An 18,530-nucleotide genomic window follows, 5' to 3' on the forward strand; every position below is an offset into this window, starting at 1 on the left:
CCTCCTCCTCCTCCTTCTCTTCCTCCTCCTCCTCCTCTGGGTCTTATATTTATATTTCAAGAGGTAAAATGTTTTAGTTTTAAAATTTAGGTACCTAAAAGTAATAGTGTCTAGTTTGCTAGCCTTTTGCAGCTATGCAACTTTAAATAATTGTCTTGGTTTCACTAGCCACCTTTCATGTCTTGAGTAGTCATGACTATGACTGCCCTGTGATGGAGGCTCTCCAAGGCGAGTGCACTTTCTATTACACTGACAGCTGCCCAGAGGTCACGGTGTACCTGAGTGGTCAGGGTTGTCTATGGAGTTGGACTTGCTGTCATTACCATCATGAGCCTGCACACCATTTTCTTTTTAACGCTTAATTGTGGGAAGAATTCTTATGTGGATTGAAGTTCTAATAACTGTATCTTTTGTTTGCCTTTTCTGGCTTTACTGTTTTTCCCCAGACAGTGCAGTGCTTGCTAGACAGCGGTGCTGATATTAACAGGCCGAATGTATCAGGAGCCACGCCACTGTACTTTGCTTGCAGGTACCAAACTTTGTATTTTCAGATATGCTTCCATTAAAGAATGTTATCTTTCACCTATGTTTTCACACATAAAGACTTGTGTATGTTTTTTAAAGCTCTGTTTTCCTACAAATACTTTGCTTTTATGAAGCATGATAAATACCTTTCTGTTACTTAATTGCAGGAAAGCATTTTCTATTAATATTATTGTCATTTGAGATAAGATCTTACTCTGTAGCCCAGGGTTGCTTAGAACATACAATGTAGCTCATGGCTGGCATCAAACTTTAGGTCCTTCTCCTTCAGCCTCCTGAATGCTGGGATTATAAGATAAACAATAGTACTTAGCATTTCATTTAATTGGCAGTGTTTTTATCAGTGGAGCTGTTTTTATTTACTTGACTACTTCAGTTTTAGGACAAAGCAGTAATCCAGTGAGTTCTGTAGTTTATTAAGTACCTAGGAAAACTGTTGTGTGTACCTAGGAAAACTGTTAGTTCAGAGCCATGTCTTTTCTTTATTTATATAACTTTTTAAAAAGTGTTGAATCATTGTAAGTTTGTGTTCTGTAGTCTGCTTTTGCACTCCTGTCTTGGTTATTTTTCTTGACTTGTTATTTTGTTTTCTAACTCTTGTAAGCAGCAAGTACTTAGCTTACTCACTCACCATATCATGTATGCATGTAAGAATTGGTAAGCATTGATAACCAGGCTGGGTGTACTAGCAGACTTACATAGGCATATGTCAAAGGTCCTTCTTCCATCCCCAGCACCAGGGCAGTGAAAAAGCCAACCACAGCATCAGCAACACAAAACAAACCCCAAAGTATAATGTACAAATTATATTTACACTTGTACCTGTAAACATACCTGTAAATGTGTCACATAGAGGGAGTTTTCAGTTAGGAATAGTGCAAAAGCCTACTGTAATTAATTTGTTGTTGTTGTTTGCTTCCCTGTCCTATAGTTGTCCCTTGATATGCTTGGGTAGTGGCTCTAGAACTACTTTTCACCCCTGATGGATATCCACATTTAATATAAAGTCACCTTATGTAAAATGCCAAAGTATTTATATGCAATTGTTAAACATCTTCCTATATAGCTTAACCATTGCTTGCATCTAATATAAATGCTATGTAGATAGTTGTTGTTCCATATTGTTTCAGAAATCATAAGAGAAAAAGTATACACATACTCGGTATAGATACAACAATTGTACACCTAACTGTATTTTCTATTCATATGGAACCCATAGGTATGGATGATTGTATGCCAGTTATATTCATTCATTTAGATTTTTAAGAGATTCTAGAAACTTATCCTGTTCTTTTATATAATTTAAAAATTATGTATTTTGATTCTCTCTCTCTCTCTCTCTCTCTCTCTCTCTCTCTCTCTCTCTCTCTCTCTTTCTGTGTGAGTGTGTGTATGTGTTGTATGTGTTGTATGTGTGTGCATCATATGCATACCTGGTACCTGTGGAGCTTAGAAGAGTGTGTCTGATTTTCTGGACCTGGAGTCTTAGCTGCCATCTGGATGCTATGAATTGAACCTGCATTCTTTACAAGAGCAGCAAGCACTCTTAGGCACTGAGCAGTCTCTTCAGACCTCTTTTATACCATTTTGCTAGAGATTTATCTTCAGCAGAAAGATGTGCCTTTTTCTGGTTTTGTTGTTATTGATGCCTCTGATATTACCTTTACCAGACTGACTTAGCCCATCTATTAGTTTAAAAAAGTTTCAATCTTAATTATGTGTATGTGTGTCTTTTGGAAGAATGTGTACATGATAGGTGCCTATGGGGCCAGAAGAGAGTATCAGATGTCAAATGCCCTGGTGCTGGAGTTAGAAGTAATTGTCACTTACCTACCATTCTGGAAACGGAACTCAGGTCCTCTGCAAGAGCAGAGCATACTTTTAACTAGTGAGCTTTCTCTCTGACCTTCTTAAACCCTTTACTTGAGGCACTTTACAAAACTCTGTAGTTGTGTGTGTGTGTGTGTGTCTGTCTGTCTATCTCTCAATAATTTATTATTTTTAAAATTTATCCCCCTCCCATGCAACACCACTGTCCTCTCTCAAAATTCATGGCCTCTTTTTCTTTAATTGTTGATACACAAACATACACTACACACGCACACGCACGTGCGTGTGTGCTCATAAGTATATAAATATAACCCATGTTGATATTTTTAATTTAAACTATGTGAGTTATAAAATTTAGTTAAGCTGTTATAGTTAAGGAGCTTTTACATAGAATAGCTTTTTGAGTTTTAGTCTTCTAGTGCATATCTGAGTTCAGTATAATCTTATTCTTATTTAAGTGATTTGTAGATAAATTTATAAGAGTTTTACACTCCAACAGCATGGTTGCTCCGGCAAGGGATCACATCCAAATTTACAATCCAGCTGGAATGTAGACATGCCACACACCTTTAATCTCTGTGGCTGGAATATAGACACACCCTTAGCACACACCATTGATCACAGACAATGATGTCTAATTGAGGGGCAGACAAAGTAACGAATCAGAGAAAGATTTGACAGAATGAGTCAGAGCTAGGATATGCCCAACTCTCATGAGGACAGACAGGAAAGAGAGGCTAAAGAGTAGTGAGGGATAGAGAGTTCATCCATTCAATTCAGTTGTGCTCAGTTCAGTTCACAGCAGTTTAGTATCAGGAGAAAGGCTCAGAGAGGTCAGTTTGAGTTAGTCAGTTTTGGGAGGAGTTTGAACCAGAACAACCGAGTTGAACCAACCAGCCAGAGTTTAGAAAGAGCTAGAAAGTGTGAGTTTATTCAGCAGAAAGTCTTGGAAGCTGAAACATTCTAGGCCTAGGTTAGCTGATGGGAGCTAAATGCTGAAGCTGGTCTGGGCTTGTAGAAGATTAGGTTGTATGGGGTTAGGATCTTCCAGTTGTAGGTCTAGGGATAGTTAGATAGAATCTAGGTATATGGGCTCAGCCCAAGCCATGTACTTGAAAAGCTTGGGTATGGCTCTTATCACTTTATTTGAGGAAATAAAAGTGACATTCACATTTACAGATAACCAATTTCTATCATGTCATGAATTTATGAAAAACATTAGCTTGAGTCTCTGGATAATATTTTACCTTTTATATTAAAATTTTTTGAAAACTTCGTCATTTTATGTTTATGAATGGTTTCCTGAATGTATGCCTGTATACATGTGTATGCAGTGCCCTTGGAGGCCAGAAGAAGGTTTCAGATTCCCCTGGAACTGGAGTTACAGACTGTTTGTAAGACTCCACGGTGCTGGGAATTAAATCTCATTCCTTTGGAAGAGCAGTCAGTGCTTTTAACTGCTGAGTCATTTCTTCAGCCCATTTACTTTAAATTTCTCTCTATATTATAAATCTTTGGTATTTATTTTTAGATTAGAAATATCTTTGAGGCTCCCAGTTTGGCTCCATTATCATAGGAACTCTCAGATTTTAACATGTCCCAAATACAACATCTTATTTTCCTCTTCATATCTTTCTTGTGCATCATATCTTCCTACTTGTTTAATGCAAAAATTAAATCATTATTACTTTTTGACTCTGCATTTGGGACCTATCTTTAAAGTCTTCCTAAAGCACGTTTTCTGTCTGCATCTGTAGACTCTCTCCAAAGCTACTTGAAAGCTGTTACATCTAGAGTACTGCTGAGGTCAGCTTACTCCCCCTGACTCTACTCTTGCTTCTGTCTAGTAAACTCTCCTCAGCAAAGAGTTTCCTCAGTGGCCCTTTGAAAAACAACTAGAAGAAAAAAAAAAGTAAGTTCTTGCCACTTGAGAGTGTTTCAGTGTGTCCTTGGTGCATCTCACATAAGCCAAGAGTCTCTCGGCCTTGAGACTCACTCAGTTCACACTGTGCTTTAGCCATGCTTATCCTCTTTGCATTCTCTAAGTGCCAGTGTCCACTGTAGTTTCTCCATGGTGTTTTGCCTGTTGTAGTTTTTAGGCATTTTGTGTGGCTTTAACTTTACTTGATACCTGTCACCTGCTTTTGGTGGAGATAGGAATGTGATCCATACTGACCTCAACCTTGTGATTCTCCTGCCTCTGCATTCCCTGGGCTTGGATTATAGACGTGTACCTGGTGTCTTAGTTTGCTTTTGTTGCTGTGACAAAACTGACCAAAATCAGCTTGGGAAAGAAAGGTTTTATTTGGTCACACAGTTCATTGAGGAAAGCCAAGGCAGCAATTGAAGACAGGGACCTGGAGGCGGGAGCTGAGGCAGAGACCATGGAGGCTTAACCTGCTTTCTTCTGCCATCTATGATCATTACCCCGGGAGTGTCATAGGGTGGCACTGATACAGTCAACTGCCCGGTTTAGCCTTTCATATCAATCATTAGTGTAGGAAAACGCCCTACAGACTTGCCTACAGGTTATGTGATGGAGTCAGTTTTTAAATCGAGGCTCCTCTTCCCTGGTAACTCTAACTTATGCCAAGTTTTTTTTTTTTTTTTTTTTTTAAAAGCCTGGCTTTAACTTGCTTTTTAGAAATACAGTTTTGACCAATTTAAAATCTCTTCTCAAATTTTCTCTTATAGTATGGCCTCTGTAGTATTTTGTACCTCCCTATTTGCTACCTACTTATTTTTACTATTTATTTACTAGTTTGTAGTCTATCTTAGCATCAGTGAAAGCAAAATGAATGTTTATTTTTACTGCTTTCTATCTAACATCTGTACAGTAGTTTGTACTTAGGTGTTTAGTGAGTGCTTGTAAGTGAATCACCATAGTTACATATGAAACAATGGCATTTAAAATATTAATACAATATATTTTATGTAGAACTGGACTATTCCTATAGCTTGTCTGAATACAAGAATATGGCTAAGAGATTGTTTTAAAAGTATTTATTCTTCTTACATATTCATACCAAAGATTTTTTTTTTTAAAACTCAGGTGTGTACCCGTGTATGTGGTACTAGGAATTAAACACAGGGACAATGTGCCATGCTAAGCTATTCTTAATTTTTATTTTAAAGACAGTGTTGTTCTAGTCCAGTCTGGCTTGTCACTACATGGACAAAGCTGGCCTAGAACTCCTGACAGTCCTTTTCTCCTCAGCCAAATGCTCAGCATTATGGGCATGACCACTGAGTTGACAATTTTTACTTTAGCAAGTGTTGGGTCTTTTTGAGAAAAGTAGTAAGACGTGAAACACAAAATAAATTTCTCATTGTAGGAGAAGGATATATGGGGCACTGTTGATTTACTTCTAAACTGTCTTAATATGCGTGGTAGCACCTGATTATATGTGTGCATGCATGCTAAGGCCAGAGAAGAATGTAAGTGTTCAGTAAGCCCTGTGATCCTCCTGTCCCAGCACCTCCAGCAGTGCTGGGGTTACAGGTGTGCATGCCTGGCGGCTTATATGGGTGCTGGGGACTTCAGATCGCTTCCTCATGCTTGCCCAGTACACATTCAGAACTCCCCGAGCCATCTCTGCAGCCCTCAGGGCATGGTCTTAATTGCACTGTGGTTTCTAGATTCTCAGGTATTTTCTCTATTTACAGATAACTTTTATTAGGAAAAGTAAAATGAATTAAACATATATAGGTAAGTTGTTGGTGGAGTTTTAGAGGTTTTTGTGGCGTTACAAAAGCACAAACTTCAGAGCGTAGAGTGTAACTCCTGCCAAGCAATGCTTTTTAGTTAGAAAACTCAAAACAAAATAGTATATAAAATAGCCTTTAAATTTAAATACACAAACTTGTAAAATATTATAGTTTCTCTTCATAATCAATTAAAACTGTTACTACTTTAGTTCCCATTATTATATGCACTAGTGGAAGTTTTTAGACATTTAAGACTGAAAGAGCCCAAAGTTAGAAAGCTGCTTGGAGAAACAGTTCTGTTTTCATAAACTACATTATGGCCCTGGAAAGATTATTATCTCAGTCAGTATAAAAATTAGTCTTTCTAGGGAAAGGACAAGGCTTTTCTTTTAAGTGTGGCTCCTGCCGGGATGACTACACTGTACTGGATGGGATGCCCCACACCCAGAGTATGGGGGTGGCACAAACTGGACTTAGTGGGGTTATTGGGGAAGAAAAAGAACATGGAATTGTGAAGGACGGTCTGGGAGGACGTAGGAGGAGGAATGGTAGGGTGAGTATGGAATTACCAAAGAGTTAATAAACATATAATTAGCTTTAATTTTTTTATAAAGAATAATTATTCAGTAAACTTCTTCAGTTATTTAGTTTAAAGATTATTTTAATACTAAATATGCTAAAATACAGTCAACTGTGTAAAACATCAGCCTGTGAGGGGTAACCCAAAATACACTGCAGTGTTTCCCATTGAGTATATTTGTACTCCATTTGTATCTTAGATACAAGGCATTATATATTGTCCTGTGTGTTTCTGTTTATTTTAGTGGATTTAATTATAAAGCTGGCTATTAAAAACAGTTGGGAATTAAAAAAAAATAAATCTTAGCCAGGTGTGGTAATGCTGGTTTTTAGTATGAGTACATAGGCAGAGTACAACTGTTTTTCCTATCAGTACTACTGATACTGGTTAGTATTAGCTAGGGTTTGGTACTGGTTTTTAGTATCAGCGCATCCGATAAGTGACAGGCAGATCTCTTTATGTTTAAGGCTACTCTGGTCTCCTTAGCAAGTTCCAGGCCATCCAGGGTTACATAGTGAGATACTACCTCAAAAATCAAACAAAAATAATTTTTTCTGTAACTCTTCACAGACTGTCATAAGATAATTGTAAACTATTACAACTTTATATATATGTGGCACTTGGACTACTAATTGTGCTTTTCACATATTGTATGTCACAAGCAGTTGCTTCTTATTTTTAATCCATTTTTGAAATGAAGTGTCACTTCATTTTAAGTGTGATTTTCAGGTATTTTTTGAAATATAGTTTTCTCAAAATGTAGTGACATTTCTTCATGTGTATTATTCTTTTTTGTTTGTTTGTTTTGTTTTTTGAGACAGGGTTTCTATGTGTAGTCTTGGCTGTCCTGGAACTCACTCTGTAGACCAGGCTGGCCTCGAACTCAGAAATCTGCCTGCCTCTGCCTCCCAAGTGCTGGGATTAAAGGTGTGTGCCACCACTGCCTGGCAAATTTTTCTTTTTAAAGATTTACTTTTATTATTTTCTTTACAATAAGATTTAAAAATATTTATGTATGTATTTTGTCTGCTTGTATGACTTTGTATCATTTGAGTGCCTGCTACCAATGGCATTCAGAAGTGGGCATTAGATCCTTTGGAGCTGGAGTAACAGATGGCTGTGAGCTACTATGTAGGCACTGAACCCTGATCTTTTGCAGGTGTTCTTCATTACTGAGCCATCTCTCCAGCCCCAAGATTTATTTTACTTTTAATTTTATGTATATGTATGTGCCTGTGTATAGGTATATGTACCAAAGAGCTAGTGCCCACAGGTGACATTGGATTTCCGTGTGCAGGAGTACAGACATTTGTACAGACACTTGACATGGGTGTGCTGGGGACTGAGCTCAGATACACTCAGCCTCTAAGCTGCCTCGCTAGCCCTCATGGTAATATTTTGTTTTGCTATATGTATGACAAAAAATTTTATATGGAGGCTTAAAAAACACCTGTGTAGTTTTTATTTGTTGATCTTGAGCAAGTGTATTTACTTTTGAAACTTTGGATGGACCTTTTAAAAAGAAACTTTAGATAGATTCGATTAAGCACAGGTGATTTGCCCAAAGAACACCACATAAACTAGATAGTGCTCAGCACCAGCAGGGATTCAGAGAGCTCTGTGCTAGTAGTGTCTGAACAGTGAGCCCTGAGGCACTGTGCATGATGTGGAGTGACTGCAGCCATGGGTTTAGTTTATTTGGGCATAGTTTGATGGATTGGCTATGTAGTTGGCTGAAACCTAATCTGTGAACGTAAAGATAAAATACTCAGTTTGTCCTACTCATCATATAGACCACTTCTGTCACTCTGAAATGGGAGGTGCTTCCTCCCCGTCAGGGAGTCAACAGTTGATTATGCAGTGGCCATAAGTTGAACATCTTCTGAGTCCGTTTTTACTCCATCTACTGGGTGATTGTGTCTGATCCCAGAAGTGTGGGCTCAGTCCTATTAGATTACTCTGCATCTTAGGTACTTGGAGCAGGACTTATCCTCTGTGGTTTCTGACCTGGCTGCCAGCTGGGCTTTCTAGGACTCCCTCCTTGGGTTGGAATAATTTGCCAGAGTGGCTCTTAGATCTCAGGGAGACTGTGCTTGTGTTTATTAGATTATGACAGATATTTTAAGAGACATACATAAGCACCAGACACAGAGACCCACAGAGTAAGGTCTAGAAGACTCGGAGCTCCATTTCTTGTAGATAGTTCGTTGAGATGCACTATCCTCTGGGCAGGTGGATGGCTTCTTAGTCACCTTTCTACAAGGCTGTCTCTTCTTAGCCAGCCAGGAGTTTTCCAGTCCTGGTTTTTTTTTTTTAAATGGAAACTTCGTTGTATTGGAGTGATTGAAACATGTACAACTGTGCCAAAAGAGGTGTGTGACTTACTATGTTAGGACAAAGTGGCAAACCCAGCAGGTGTTTCTGTTCAAAGTCTTCGTGGTCTTTGGGCAATATTCCTTTCTTTTAGGTATGAGGTAGGGCACTGCCTGAACTGTGGATCCTGTGATTGATTCTTAGACAAGGTAGATGAGAAAAATGTCAGACTAGTGTATTTTTACTTTCTATGGCTCACCTAGGTTAACTTGCCTTGGTGAAACAAGGGACAGGAGAGTACTGGAGAGGTTTTGGTCCTAACAGCCTAACAAAAACTGTCTTTTTTCTTGATTGTTCTAAAACTACTTCAAGAACCAAGGCCAGAAGGCCAAATACACGCCTCCTATTTCTCTAGTTACTTAAGATATAACAAGGAATTAAGAGCTAGAAAGTGTGGGTGAACACACACACACACACACACACACACACACACACACACTGTCACATCTGAATATTTGTTATGAAAGACATGCTCTTCCTTGCTTATTTACTGTTGCATAGGAGCCATCTCTTGTTGCACAGGGACATGTTTTAGTCTAATGGTTCCTGTTATTTAACAACTCCTGTAACACAGCTGTCATAGTTACATCCCTAATGAAGAAAGGACTAACATTTGTCACCTATTAGATTCTAGGAGATTGTGTTAGGCTTCTGCTTGTTATTTCCTTTCTTTCTTCATCCATTCTGTAATGCTTATTTATCAAGTGTACGAAATATGTTAAAGCTTAGAGTGTAATTCATAAAGTGTGATGTGTCTGTGTTATATGCTACTACCATTCTTGGTGCTGTAGAATAAGTCTGCTATGTAGATATTGTCAGCTTAGGGGCTGGAGAGATGACATAGCAGCTGGTAACAGCACTTGTCATGGCAGAGGACCAGTGTTCAGTTCCCAGCATTTAAATGGGGACTGACAACCATGCTTAACTCAGTTCTAAAGGACCTGACTCCTTCATTTCACCTCTGAGGCCACCAGGCAAATACATGGTGCACAAATACACATGTAGGGAAAACATACATATAAAATAAATAAATGTAAAAAATTTGAAAGTTGACAGTTTCAGTGGAAAGACTGAAAATATGGACATTAAGCAACTGTGAGTTACTAAAATTGGATAGTTTTTATAAAAACTCTAGATTATTGACTTGTAGCAGAGGTGCCACTGTGTTCTGATATAAGTTAAGTTTATCTTGGTGACTTTTTAATCTTAGTTTTGGGCATAATAGGGAGCAGCCTAACATAGGATAGTATGAGTTCACCACTGTTGTAAGAGCTGTGTCATACTTTGGCTGGTACCACCAGCATAACAACACTGATGCCTGATGAAGACTTCTGAGCGTTCTGCTCTACATCTGTATCAGCAGCTATGTGACTGAGGCAGAATTGCCCTGAGTTTGGGGCCAGCCTGGACTACAGAGTGAGATTTCTTATTGAATATTAATAATAATGCTAATTACTGTTATTTTCAGAGGATCAATCTACTGGTTTGTTTGTTTTTGCTGGCAAAATTTGGCTACTATTAAAATTATTCATTCATTTATTTATTTAGTGTGTGTGTGTGTGTGTGTGTGTGTGTGTGTTGCCTGAATGTGTATGTCTGTATACCACTTGTGTGCTTGTTGCCTGCAGAAGACAGAAGAGGGTATTGAATCTTTTGAAACTTGAAACTGTAGTTACATTCAGTTGTGAGCTTCCATGTAGGTACTGGGAATTGAACCCTTATCCCCTGGAAGAGCAGAGGTTCTCTTATCTGCTGAGCCATCTCTCCAGCCCCCTAGATTATTATTCTTAAGTTAATTCTGGTCAATTGGTATGTGTATCAAGGACAGTAATTACTGTTGTCATAAATTATCAACAGAATGATAAAACCTATTATAATTGTTCTCTAAATTCATAGCAGGGCACTATGAATGTTTAATTTAAATTGGCTATAAATTATGTTTTGTACAGTGCCATTTGGTTGAAATACAATGAGCTCATTTTTAATTTGTTTACATTTCTGGGAAATCTGCATAGTCTCTATTGCTGTCCAGTGATGTGTCTCTGTAGTGTAGTGTTCTAATTTATAGAGAAAAGTTAAAGATTAGGTTTTTAATTTGGTTCTATTTCTATACAGTCATGGTCAGAGAGATACTGCACAGATTCTTCTATTACGAGGAGCCAAATATTTACCAGATAAAAATGGAGTAACCCCTCTAGATCTGTGTGTACAGGTATGCTTTTAATATATAATTCCAAGCCCATTTATGATAAAGTTATAAATAATAAAATAATGTTTTTTTTTGTAAATGAGAGTATAAAGATGTTTACTCTGTGAAAAGTATGATCTTTAAAAGTCTCTTTGTTTTTAAACCTGAAAAGTTGTAAATTTTGTTTATAGGGCGGATATGGACAGACTTGCGAAGTGTTAATTCAGTATCACCCGAGGCTTTTCCAGACTATTGTTCAAATGACACAGAATGAAGACCTTCGGGAAAACATGGTAGCATAAGCTTGCTAATAGGTTGTAAATGAGTAGTAATTAAAATTGTTATGTTTATTTTAGTAACGAGTTGGTTGTGCATTATGTAACTATGAGTTATAGTTAGCCCTTGATATATGGGGATTCTACAGCCAAAAAACCAATTGTTATCAAAAATACTATAATCAAACATGATCACACCTTTTGTCATTATTCCCTAAAAAATACAGTATAGCAACTGTTTACTTATATTTTATTGGACATGACAAATTATGTGAAGATGGCTTCAAGTTTATGAGAAAATATGCATTGAATATATCCAGTTGCTCTATCTTAAAAAAAAAAAAATTGAGCATCTAGAGGTTTTGGGTACTTAGGGACAAGTTGGAGTTACCAGGAATATTGTAGTGTAATATACATAATAACATGTCTTCCTGATATTGGCCCTCTGAATCATCTGAGTGGCTCTCCTTATGATAACTTCCTCATGGATAGAGGACAGGAGTATGAAGGAGGAATACTTTGTAATGACTGGTAACTACTTGATCACTGAGTTCTTTTTCCTGTAGTTTTGTGCTGCTAGGGTGTAAACCTGGGGCCTCATGCCTGCTGAGCTATATCTCCAACCCCAAGCTCAGTATTTGTGATAGCTATAGTCTTGGAAAAATTGCAGATTTGGAAATCTATAAATTTCAGAAGTTTAGAATTAAATTTTTAGATGCATACTTGGTTTCCTGTGTGTATTTTTTAACTGGATAATTTTAAAGAAAGATTATTTTTCATCTTTTTCTTTTATTGGCTCTTAAGTTTATATAGTGTATAATAATTGTAAAGTTCTTGATTTTTAGTTAACTGGCTTTTAGGCGTTTATTAAACGTGTATATATTGATAGAATTTATGGGTTACTTACTTTGTAATCACTTTGGTTTTTAATTTATATAAAACCAGTTACGGCAAGTTCTGCAGCATTTGTCTCAGCAAAGTGAAAGCCAGTACCTAAAGATCCTGACAGGCCTTGCTGAAGTTGCTACAACAAATGGCCATAAGCTGCTTAGGTAAGCATTTCAGTGACTCAGTACATAGTAGTGTCTGTCTGCTTGATCTCCTCAAATTAGCTGGCTTTTGACATTGATGAGCTGTTTAAAAAATTTGCTGACTTACCCTATTAGTTACTTTTCTCCACTGTGATGAAGCACCACCATGTCTTTGGCAACTTAGAGAAGGGTCCATCTACTTAAGGTCGTAGGGGGATAAGAGTCCATCATGGCAGGGAAGCAGGCAGCAAGCAGCAGGCGAGGCAGCTGCAGCAGAAGCTTAGGATTCACACTTGACTCAAAACAGGAAGCAGAGAGTAGGCTCTACGTGGTGTACATTTGTAAACTCTTGAAGCTCCTGTCCAGTTCAGTAACACACTTCAGTAACAATAAGGCTACACCTCTTGGGTTTCTCCAAGTGCCTCCAGCTTCAGAGCAAGCATGCAAACGCCTAGGCTGTAGGGCCTTCTCATTGTAATCACCACATTTAAGGCTTGTCATTTGGTTTAAAAAGCCCCGGCTGATCAGCTTATTCAAGAGACTTTATAAAGAAACCTAGAACATATTAATGCGAATTTTGGCATATGTGTATGGAATTTTGTAAAATGATTACTTAAGAATTAGTCCTACAAGTAAATGCGTGTGAAGAAGCTGCTATTGTCTTCGGTGTGGTCATATTTCCTTTCAGTCCAGGCAGTTGGGATCAAAAGTAGGAGGACCGGAGTTCAAGGTCATCCTCAGCTACATAAGGAGTTTGCGGTCAGCCAGGGCTACATGAGAAAATAGTCCAGGACTCTGAGTCTCTGACTTAAAAACTTGGGTGGATCCCCGCTGTTTAATGTTCATCATTCCTTCATCATATTCACTATAGTTTTTTTTTTTCCTGTACTGCTTCTCTCCCTACTTCTGTTTTTAATTCTTTTTAGATTTTATGGTTTTAATAACTCATTGCTGGGTCTAAGGAACTAAACTTTATATTACTTACTTTTATGTATAGCTTCTATATTTGTTATACATCTTTGTATGTGATTAGCCACTCCTACTAGGAGAATAGGCAGCTGTTACCAAGTACTTAATGTGTTACTGTTTCTTACAGATTTGACCCTCTTCTAATTTGAATGCATTCTTCTTTGTATGACTCACTAATTATTTCTACAGCGACAGTTTGTGATAACCTTTCACATTGTACATTGCTACAGAACCTTTCTCTTTTTACATGCATTCTAAAAATACTATGAATACAAAGCTACATTGTCAGACTTACTGTTATTCCCATGAAAGTCATTCTGCCTCAACACTTGCCTTCTCTTTCCCAATAGGGTCTTGCTGTATAGCTCTGACTGGCTCTGAACTTGTTTAGGGTCTTGCTATGTAGCTCAGGCTGGCTCTGAACTTGTCTTCATGTTCCATGCTCTGAAGTGGGAATACATTAGTGAGCTACTTATTCTCTGCTACTTTCTGTGCTCCTGTACTCTTTACTTGAAAGGTCTTCTGCTAATTCAGACCAGTACCACCTTCTTACTTGTTTGCATTTCCTAAGTTGCTTTTGATATTCTATTTGGAAACACTTTTAGATTCTTCTGCTTTACGACTCATTGGAGCTAAGGCTTCCATAATGTACTCCGTCCACTTTTGTTTAGTCATTCCTAGTAATTCATGTATTTGATGAAACCTAAGACTTAGATAGGCTAACTAAATCATAGGAGGAAAGAAGTGGAGGGGGATGAATGGGGACTATATTTGATCAAAATGCATTATATGCATATATGAAATTTTGAATTAAAAGCATATGCATATTATTTCTATTCAGCTCCTTTATAATATAGTGAGGTTTAATTTGTGACTTTAAAATAATAAGCTAAAACATAAAAACCAACCAACCAACCACAACAGAAAACTCCATGGGCTATGGGCTTTGGAGTCATCCAGATTCAGTTGTAAGTTCAGACACTGTTTACTAACTTGTTACACACCAGCTTTGACATCCAGGGTAAACTGAGGTGGGATGTAGAGTCAGTAATTCATAAGTATACTTTTGGAAGTGAATAAATTTCCTTAACGTTTGTATCTAAAGATAATATTCTTCCTAGTTTATGCTATATTGTTCGTATATTCATTGGTTATATTCTGGGTACTTAAAAATTAGAAATCCACTGATTTATAACAATAAATTTAATACTATGTATTAATATATACTTAATGGTGCATACTAATATATATACAATAATATATTTTCTGCTCAACAAACTGTTCTTTCTCCTAGAATGGGTAAGAAATTATCTTACCACAGAGAATTCATGAGACAGTTGGTTAGTGGACTAAATATGTTTAAAATAAATATTTGAAGATCAATTTGTTTGGCTTCACCTAATGTGTTCACATTTTAATTTTTTCATTTTCAGTTTATCTAGCAATTATGAAGCACAGATGAAGAGCCTTTTGAGGATTGTGAGGATATTTTGTCATGTCTTTCGGATTGGTCCCTCATCTCCCAGTAATGGACTCGATATGGGCTACAATGGGAATAAAACTCCAAGAAGCCAGGTGTTCAAGGTCAGAAACGTTGTTGTTAGGAGGTAGACATAAAGGAGATGACTATAACGCAGCATACATTCATTAAAATCATGAGCAGGATATAAGTTTGATTCATAACTTGGTTACGTATTTTCCCTTTCAGTTTTGTCTAATGAACAAGATTTAATTGGTAAGCTCTTCCAAGTTTTTCTTACACATAAATCAATCCCATTCGTGGTTTTAAGGATAGAGATATTTAGTATTAAGGTAATTGTACTGAATTGCAGGTTTGTTTATTTTATGCAGTATTAAATGTTGAAGCTAGGGCTATCTGTGTGCAATGCAAAGTTAGCCCTAGCTTACTTTTTACTTTGAGATAGGATCTCATTAAGGTGGTCAGACTGACCTGTTTCTTGTTCAGTAGCTGAGGTAGGCCTTGAATTTGCTATCATCCTGTCCCTCCTAAGTAGCTGGGATTACAGATCTTAGCCACCAAGTCTAGCTCAGATGATGAATTTTTAATGCAAGATATAAGCTATCGTCTTAAAAATGTTTTACTAGAAGATAAAATAATCTGGTTTTGTTCATTTGTTTTATATATGTGCTGTTTGTGTCTGTATTATATATTTTGGAAGAAAGGCTACTCTTACTTAATAGTTCTATTAACAATTCCTGGGATTATCTTAACAAAGAGTATTTGGGAATTTTAAAAAATACTTTTCATTACTTTGGCTGCCTTTCCTAACACATATCATTATTATTAGCCATATCAAATTATATGTTTATGAACTAGCTATGCCTCTGTTGATATTAATGTTTTTTGTTATAGTTTAGTGTAAGACCATGGTTTTGATCTTTAGCACAGCAAGAATTAAGCAGTAACAACAAAGAAACATGTCTGTGCACAGCAAATGTTGTACTGTGGGTCACACTTTGAGCATTATTATCTTTAAGGGTAGTAGGTTTCTGTGTTATAAAATTTGCTTTTGAGGTTCACAAAGACGTTATTTCTTGTAACAATGTTTAGGTTATCTCTCCAAGTAAGAAAAAAATTTTTTTTTATGTAGTATCACTTACTTGAAAAGATTTAGTGTTTATAAAACTTGAATCTAAGTTAATGTTATATGCTAAATAATTCTGGTTATTATATCTGAATAACTTTATCTTACATGAACCTTTTGACATTCTTAACAGATAAATGGTTTGCAAGCATTTTGAGATTATATTAAAAATCATTTGTGTATTATCATTGCGAGTGATGTGTGTATTTGAGTTCAGGCTTGAGGTGTCTGTTGTCTCCTCTCTGCCTCTCTACAGGTCTGGGTATTGAGTTCATGTAGCAAGCATTTTACCTGCTGAGCCACTGTGCTGACCAGCACTGTACTCTTGAATCTAAGAATAGGTGTGATAGCCCCTTAGGAAGGTACCTGTTTATCTGTGTTTCATTCTTTTTTCCTTTTGGAATCAGTACAGGAAAGATAATTTTCAGCTATACATATTTGTTTCTTTTTACTTCTTTTTTCACCTCTTGTGCCACCTTCTGGAAGAAGGAAACCAAACATTTTATGGTTTCCACATCCTGTTTACTTTGGTTAGGATTGGCAGCTTACTACTCTTGTAGCATTTCCATCCAAGCGGCCAATCTGTTCCTTTGCCAGGGCTTTTCTCGTGAGGTTTACTCCTCACGTGATGTCATTTGATGCTGTTCTTAATGTAGTCTGGCATGGTTTACTATGTTAGCACTGACTCATGTATTTTACTTTCTACTCAGCTGTAATGATAAGTAGGAAATTATGGTAGGTATAGGCAGTTGTCACTATTTCCTTATTCTTGAAATTTGAATCTCTCTTGCTAATGGGCTCTGCATAAACATATTAACAGTTGGCTTAATGCTAGTTTTCTATGAAGAACAATATCAAGTGATGAGTTAGATAGAACAATTCTGGTTAGTCCACCAACTGTAAATAAGAAGATGAAGCCTAAGGCTCATAGTATGGCTGGAGATCATTTAATATTTCCTCCATGTAGAGTTTAATCAGTACAAGCTTAACTGTAGCAAAGTATGTCAAAGATACTGTTTTCTACACTTTCCTGCTGTGTTTTTTCAGTCTTGGGGCTTAAACATAAGTCTTCACAAATGCTAGGTGACCTATTTTTTTTTTTTTTTTTGGTTTAATGAAATTCAGACTTTGTGTTTTGTCATGTAGTTATGGGTTTTCTTTCCTTTTACTTTTGGCTGTACTGGGAAATGAACCCAGGACCTCATATCTTTTAGGTGGGTGCTCTGTTATTAAGCTATATTGTGACCATTCAATAGTTTTTAATTAATGAATATTCATACCATGTTTTGATCAACTCCTCCAAGATCCCCTACCACCCTGCCCACCAAACTTTATGTACATTATATCTTGTCTTTCTCCTCCCGTATTCCCTTCCTTCCTCTTTCTCAAGCAAATGAAAATCATCACATCAATAAGAAAAAAACATAATAAAACAAAACAAAACAAAACAAAACAAAAAGCCCCCCCCAACCCAGAAACAAAACAAAGATCCTTTGTATGGCCAACTACTCCTGGGCACAGGGCCTGTCCAGGGGTATGATTGATACACCCAGTGTCATTCCATTGTAGAAAACTGATTTTCCATTTCATAGCAAGTATCAGTTGTCAATCACTTCTTGGTTAGGTGTGGGACTCCATGTCCAGTTCCTCATCTCAGTGATAGGACCCTGGCTGGCTTATCCCTATATAGGGCTTATGTGTGCTTCCACAGTCTGTAAGTTCATGTGCATATCAATCCTGTTGTGTCTGGAAAACGCTGTTTCCTTAGGTCATCTAACACCATTGACTCTTAAAGTGTTTCTGCATCCTCTTTTGGATAGTTCCTTGAACCTTGATGGAGGAGTTTGATGAAGACATCTGTCTTAGGGTTTCCATTGCTGTGAACAAACACCAAGACCAAGGCAACTCTTATCAGGGATACCATTTAATTAGTGCTGCCTTACAGGTTCAGAGGTGCAGTCCATTATCAGCAAGGTGGGAAGCATGGCAGCATGCAGGCAGACACCATGCAGGAGAAGGAGCTGAGAGTTCTACATCTTGATCTGAAGGCAGTCAGGAGAAGACTGGCATCTACAAGCAGCAAGGAACATTGAGCATAGGACCTTAAAGTCTACCCCCACAGTGACACACATCCTCCAACAAGGCCATACCTCTTCAGTGCCCTTTCCCTTGGGACAAGCATATTCCAACCACCACAATATCCAGTTAAGACTGCGTGCTCCGAAGTCTCCTGCTCTGTGCATTGTCCAGTTATGAGTCTTTGTGCTAATCCCATCTGTTGTGAGACGTTTCTCTGATGAGGAACCACAGCACTTGAACCTGTGGGTATTACCTTTTTTCTTTCTTTCTTTCTTTCTTTCTTTCTTTCTTTCTTTCTTTCTTTCTTTCTTTCTTTCTTTCTTTCTTTCTTTTTTTTTTTTTTTTTTT

General features: G+C 37.3%; 1 protein-coding gene across 1 annotated transcript in view; it reads left to right on the forward strand.

The window, feature by feature from the left end:
* Hace1 (HECT domain and ankyrin repeat containing E3 ubiquitin protein ligase 1) overlaps positions 1 to 18,530 on the forward strand; it is a 118,143-nt gene that overhangs the window by 46,715 nt on the left and 52,898 nt on the right. Inside the window, exons 7-11 of the mRNA XM_021204341.1 lie at positions 447 to 529; positions 11,150 to 11,246; positions 11,414 to 11,515; positions 12,443 to 12,549; positions 14,931 to 15,081. Coding sequence (XP_021060000.1) covers positions 447 to 529; positions 11,150 to 11,246; positions 11,414 to 11,515; positions 12,443 to 12,549; positions 14,931 to 15,081 — 540 coding nt within the window. The remainder of the gene's footprint in view (positions 1 to 446; positions 530 to 11,149; positions 11,247 to 11,413; positions 11,516 to 12,442; positions 12,550 to 14,930; positions 15,082 to 18,530) is intronic.

This window comes from Mus pahari, chromosome 9, assembly GCF_900095145.1.
Source record: "Mus pahari chromosome 9, PAHARI_EIJ_v1.1, whole genome shotgun sequence".
NCBI lineage: Eukaryota > Metazoa > Chordata > Mammalia > Rodentia > Muridae > Mus > Mus pahari.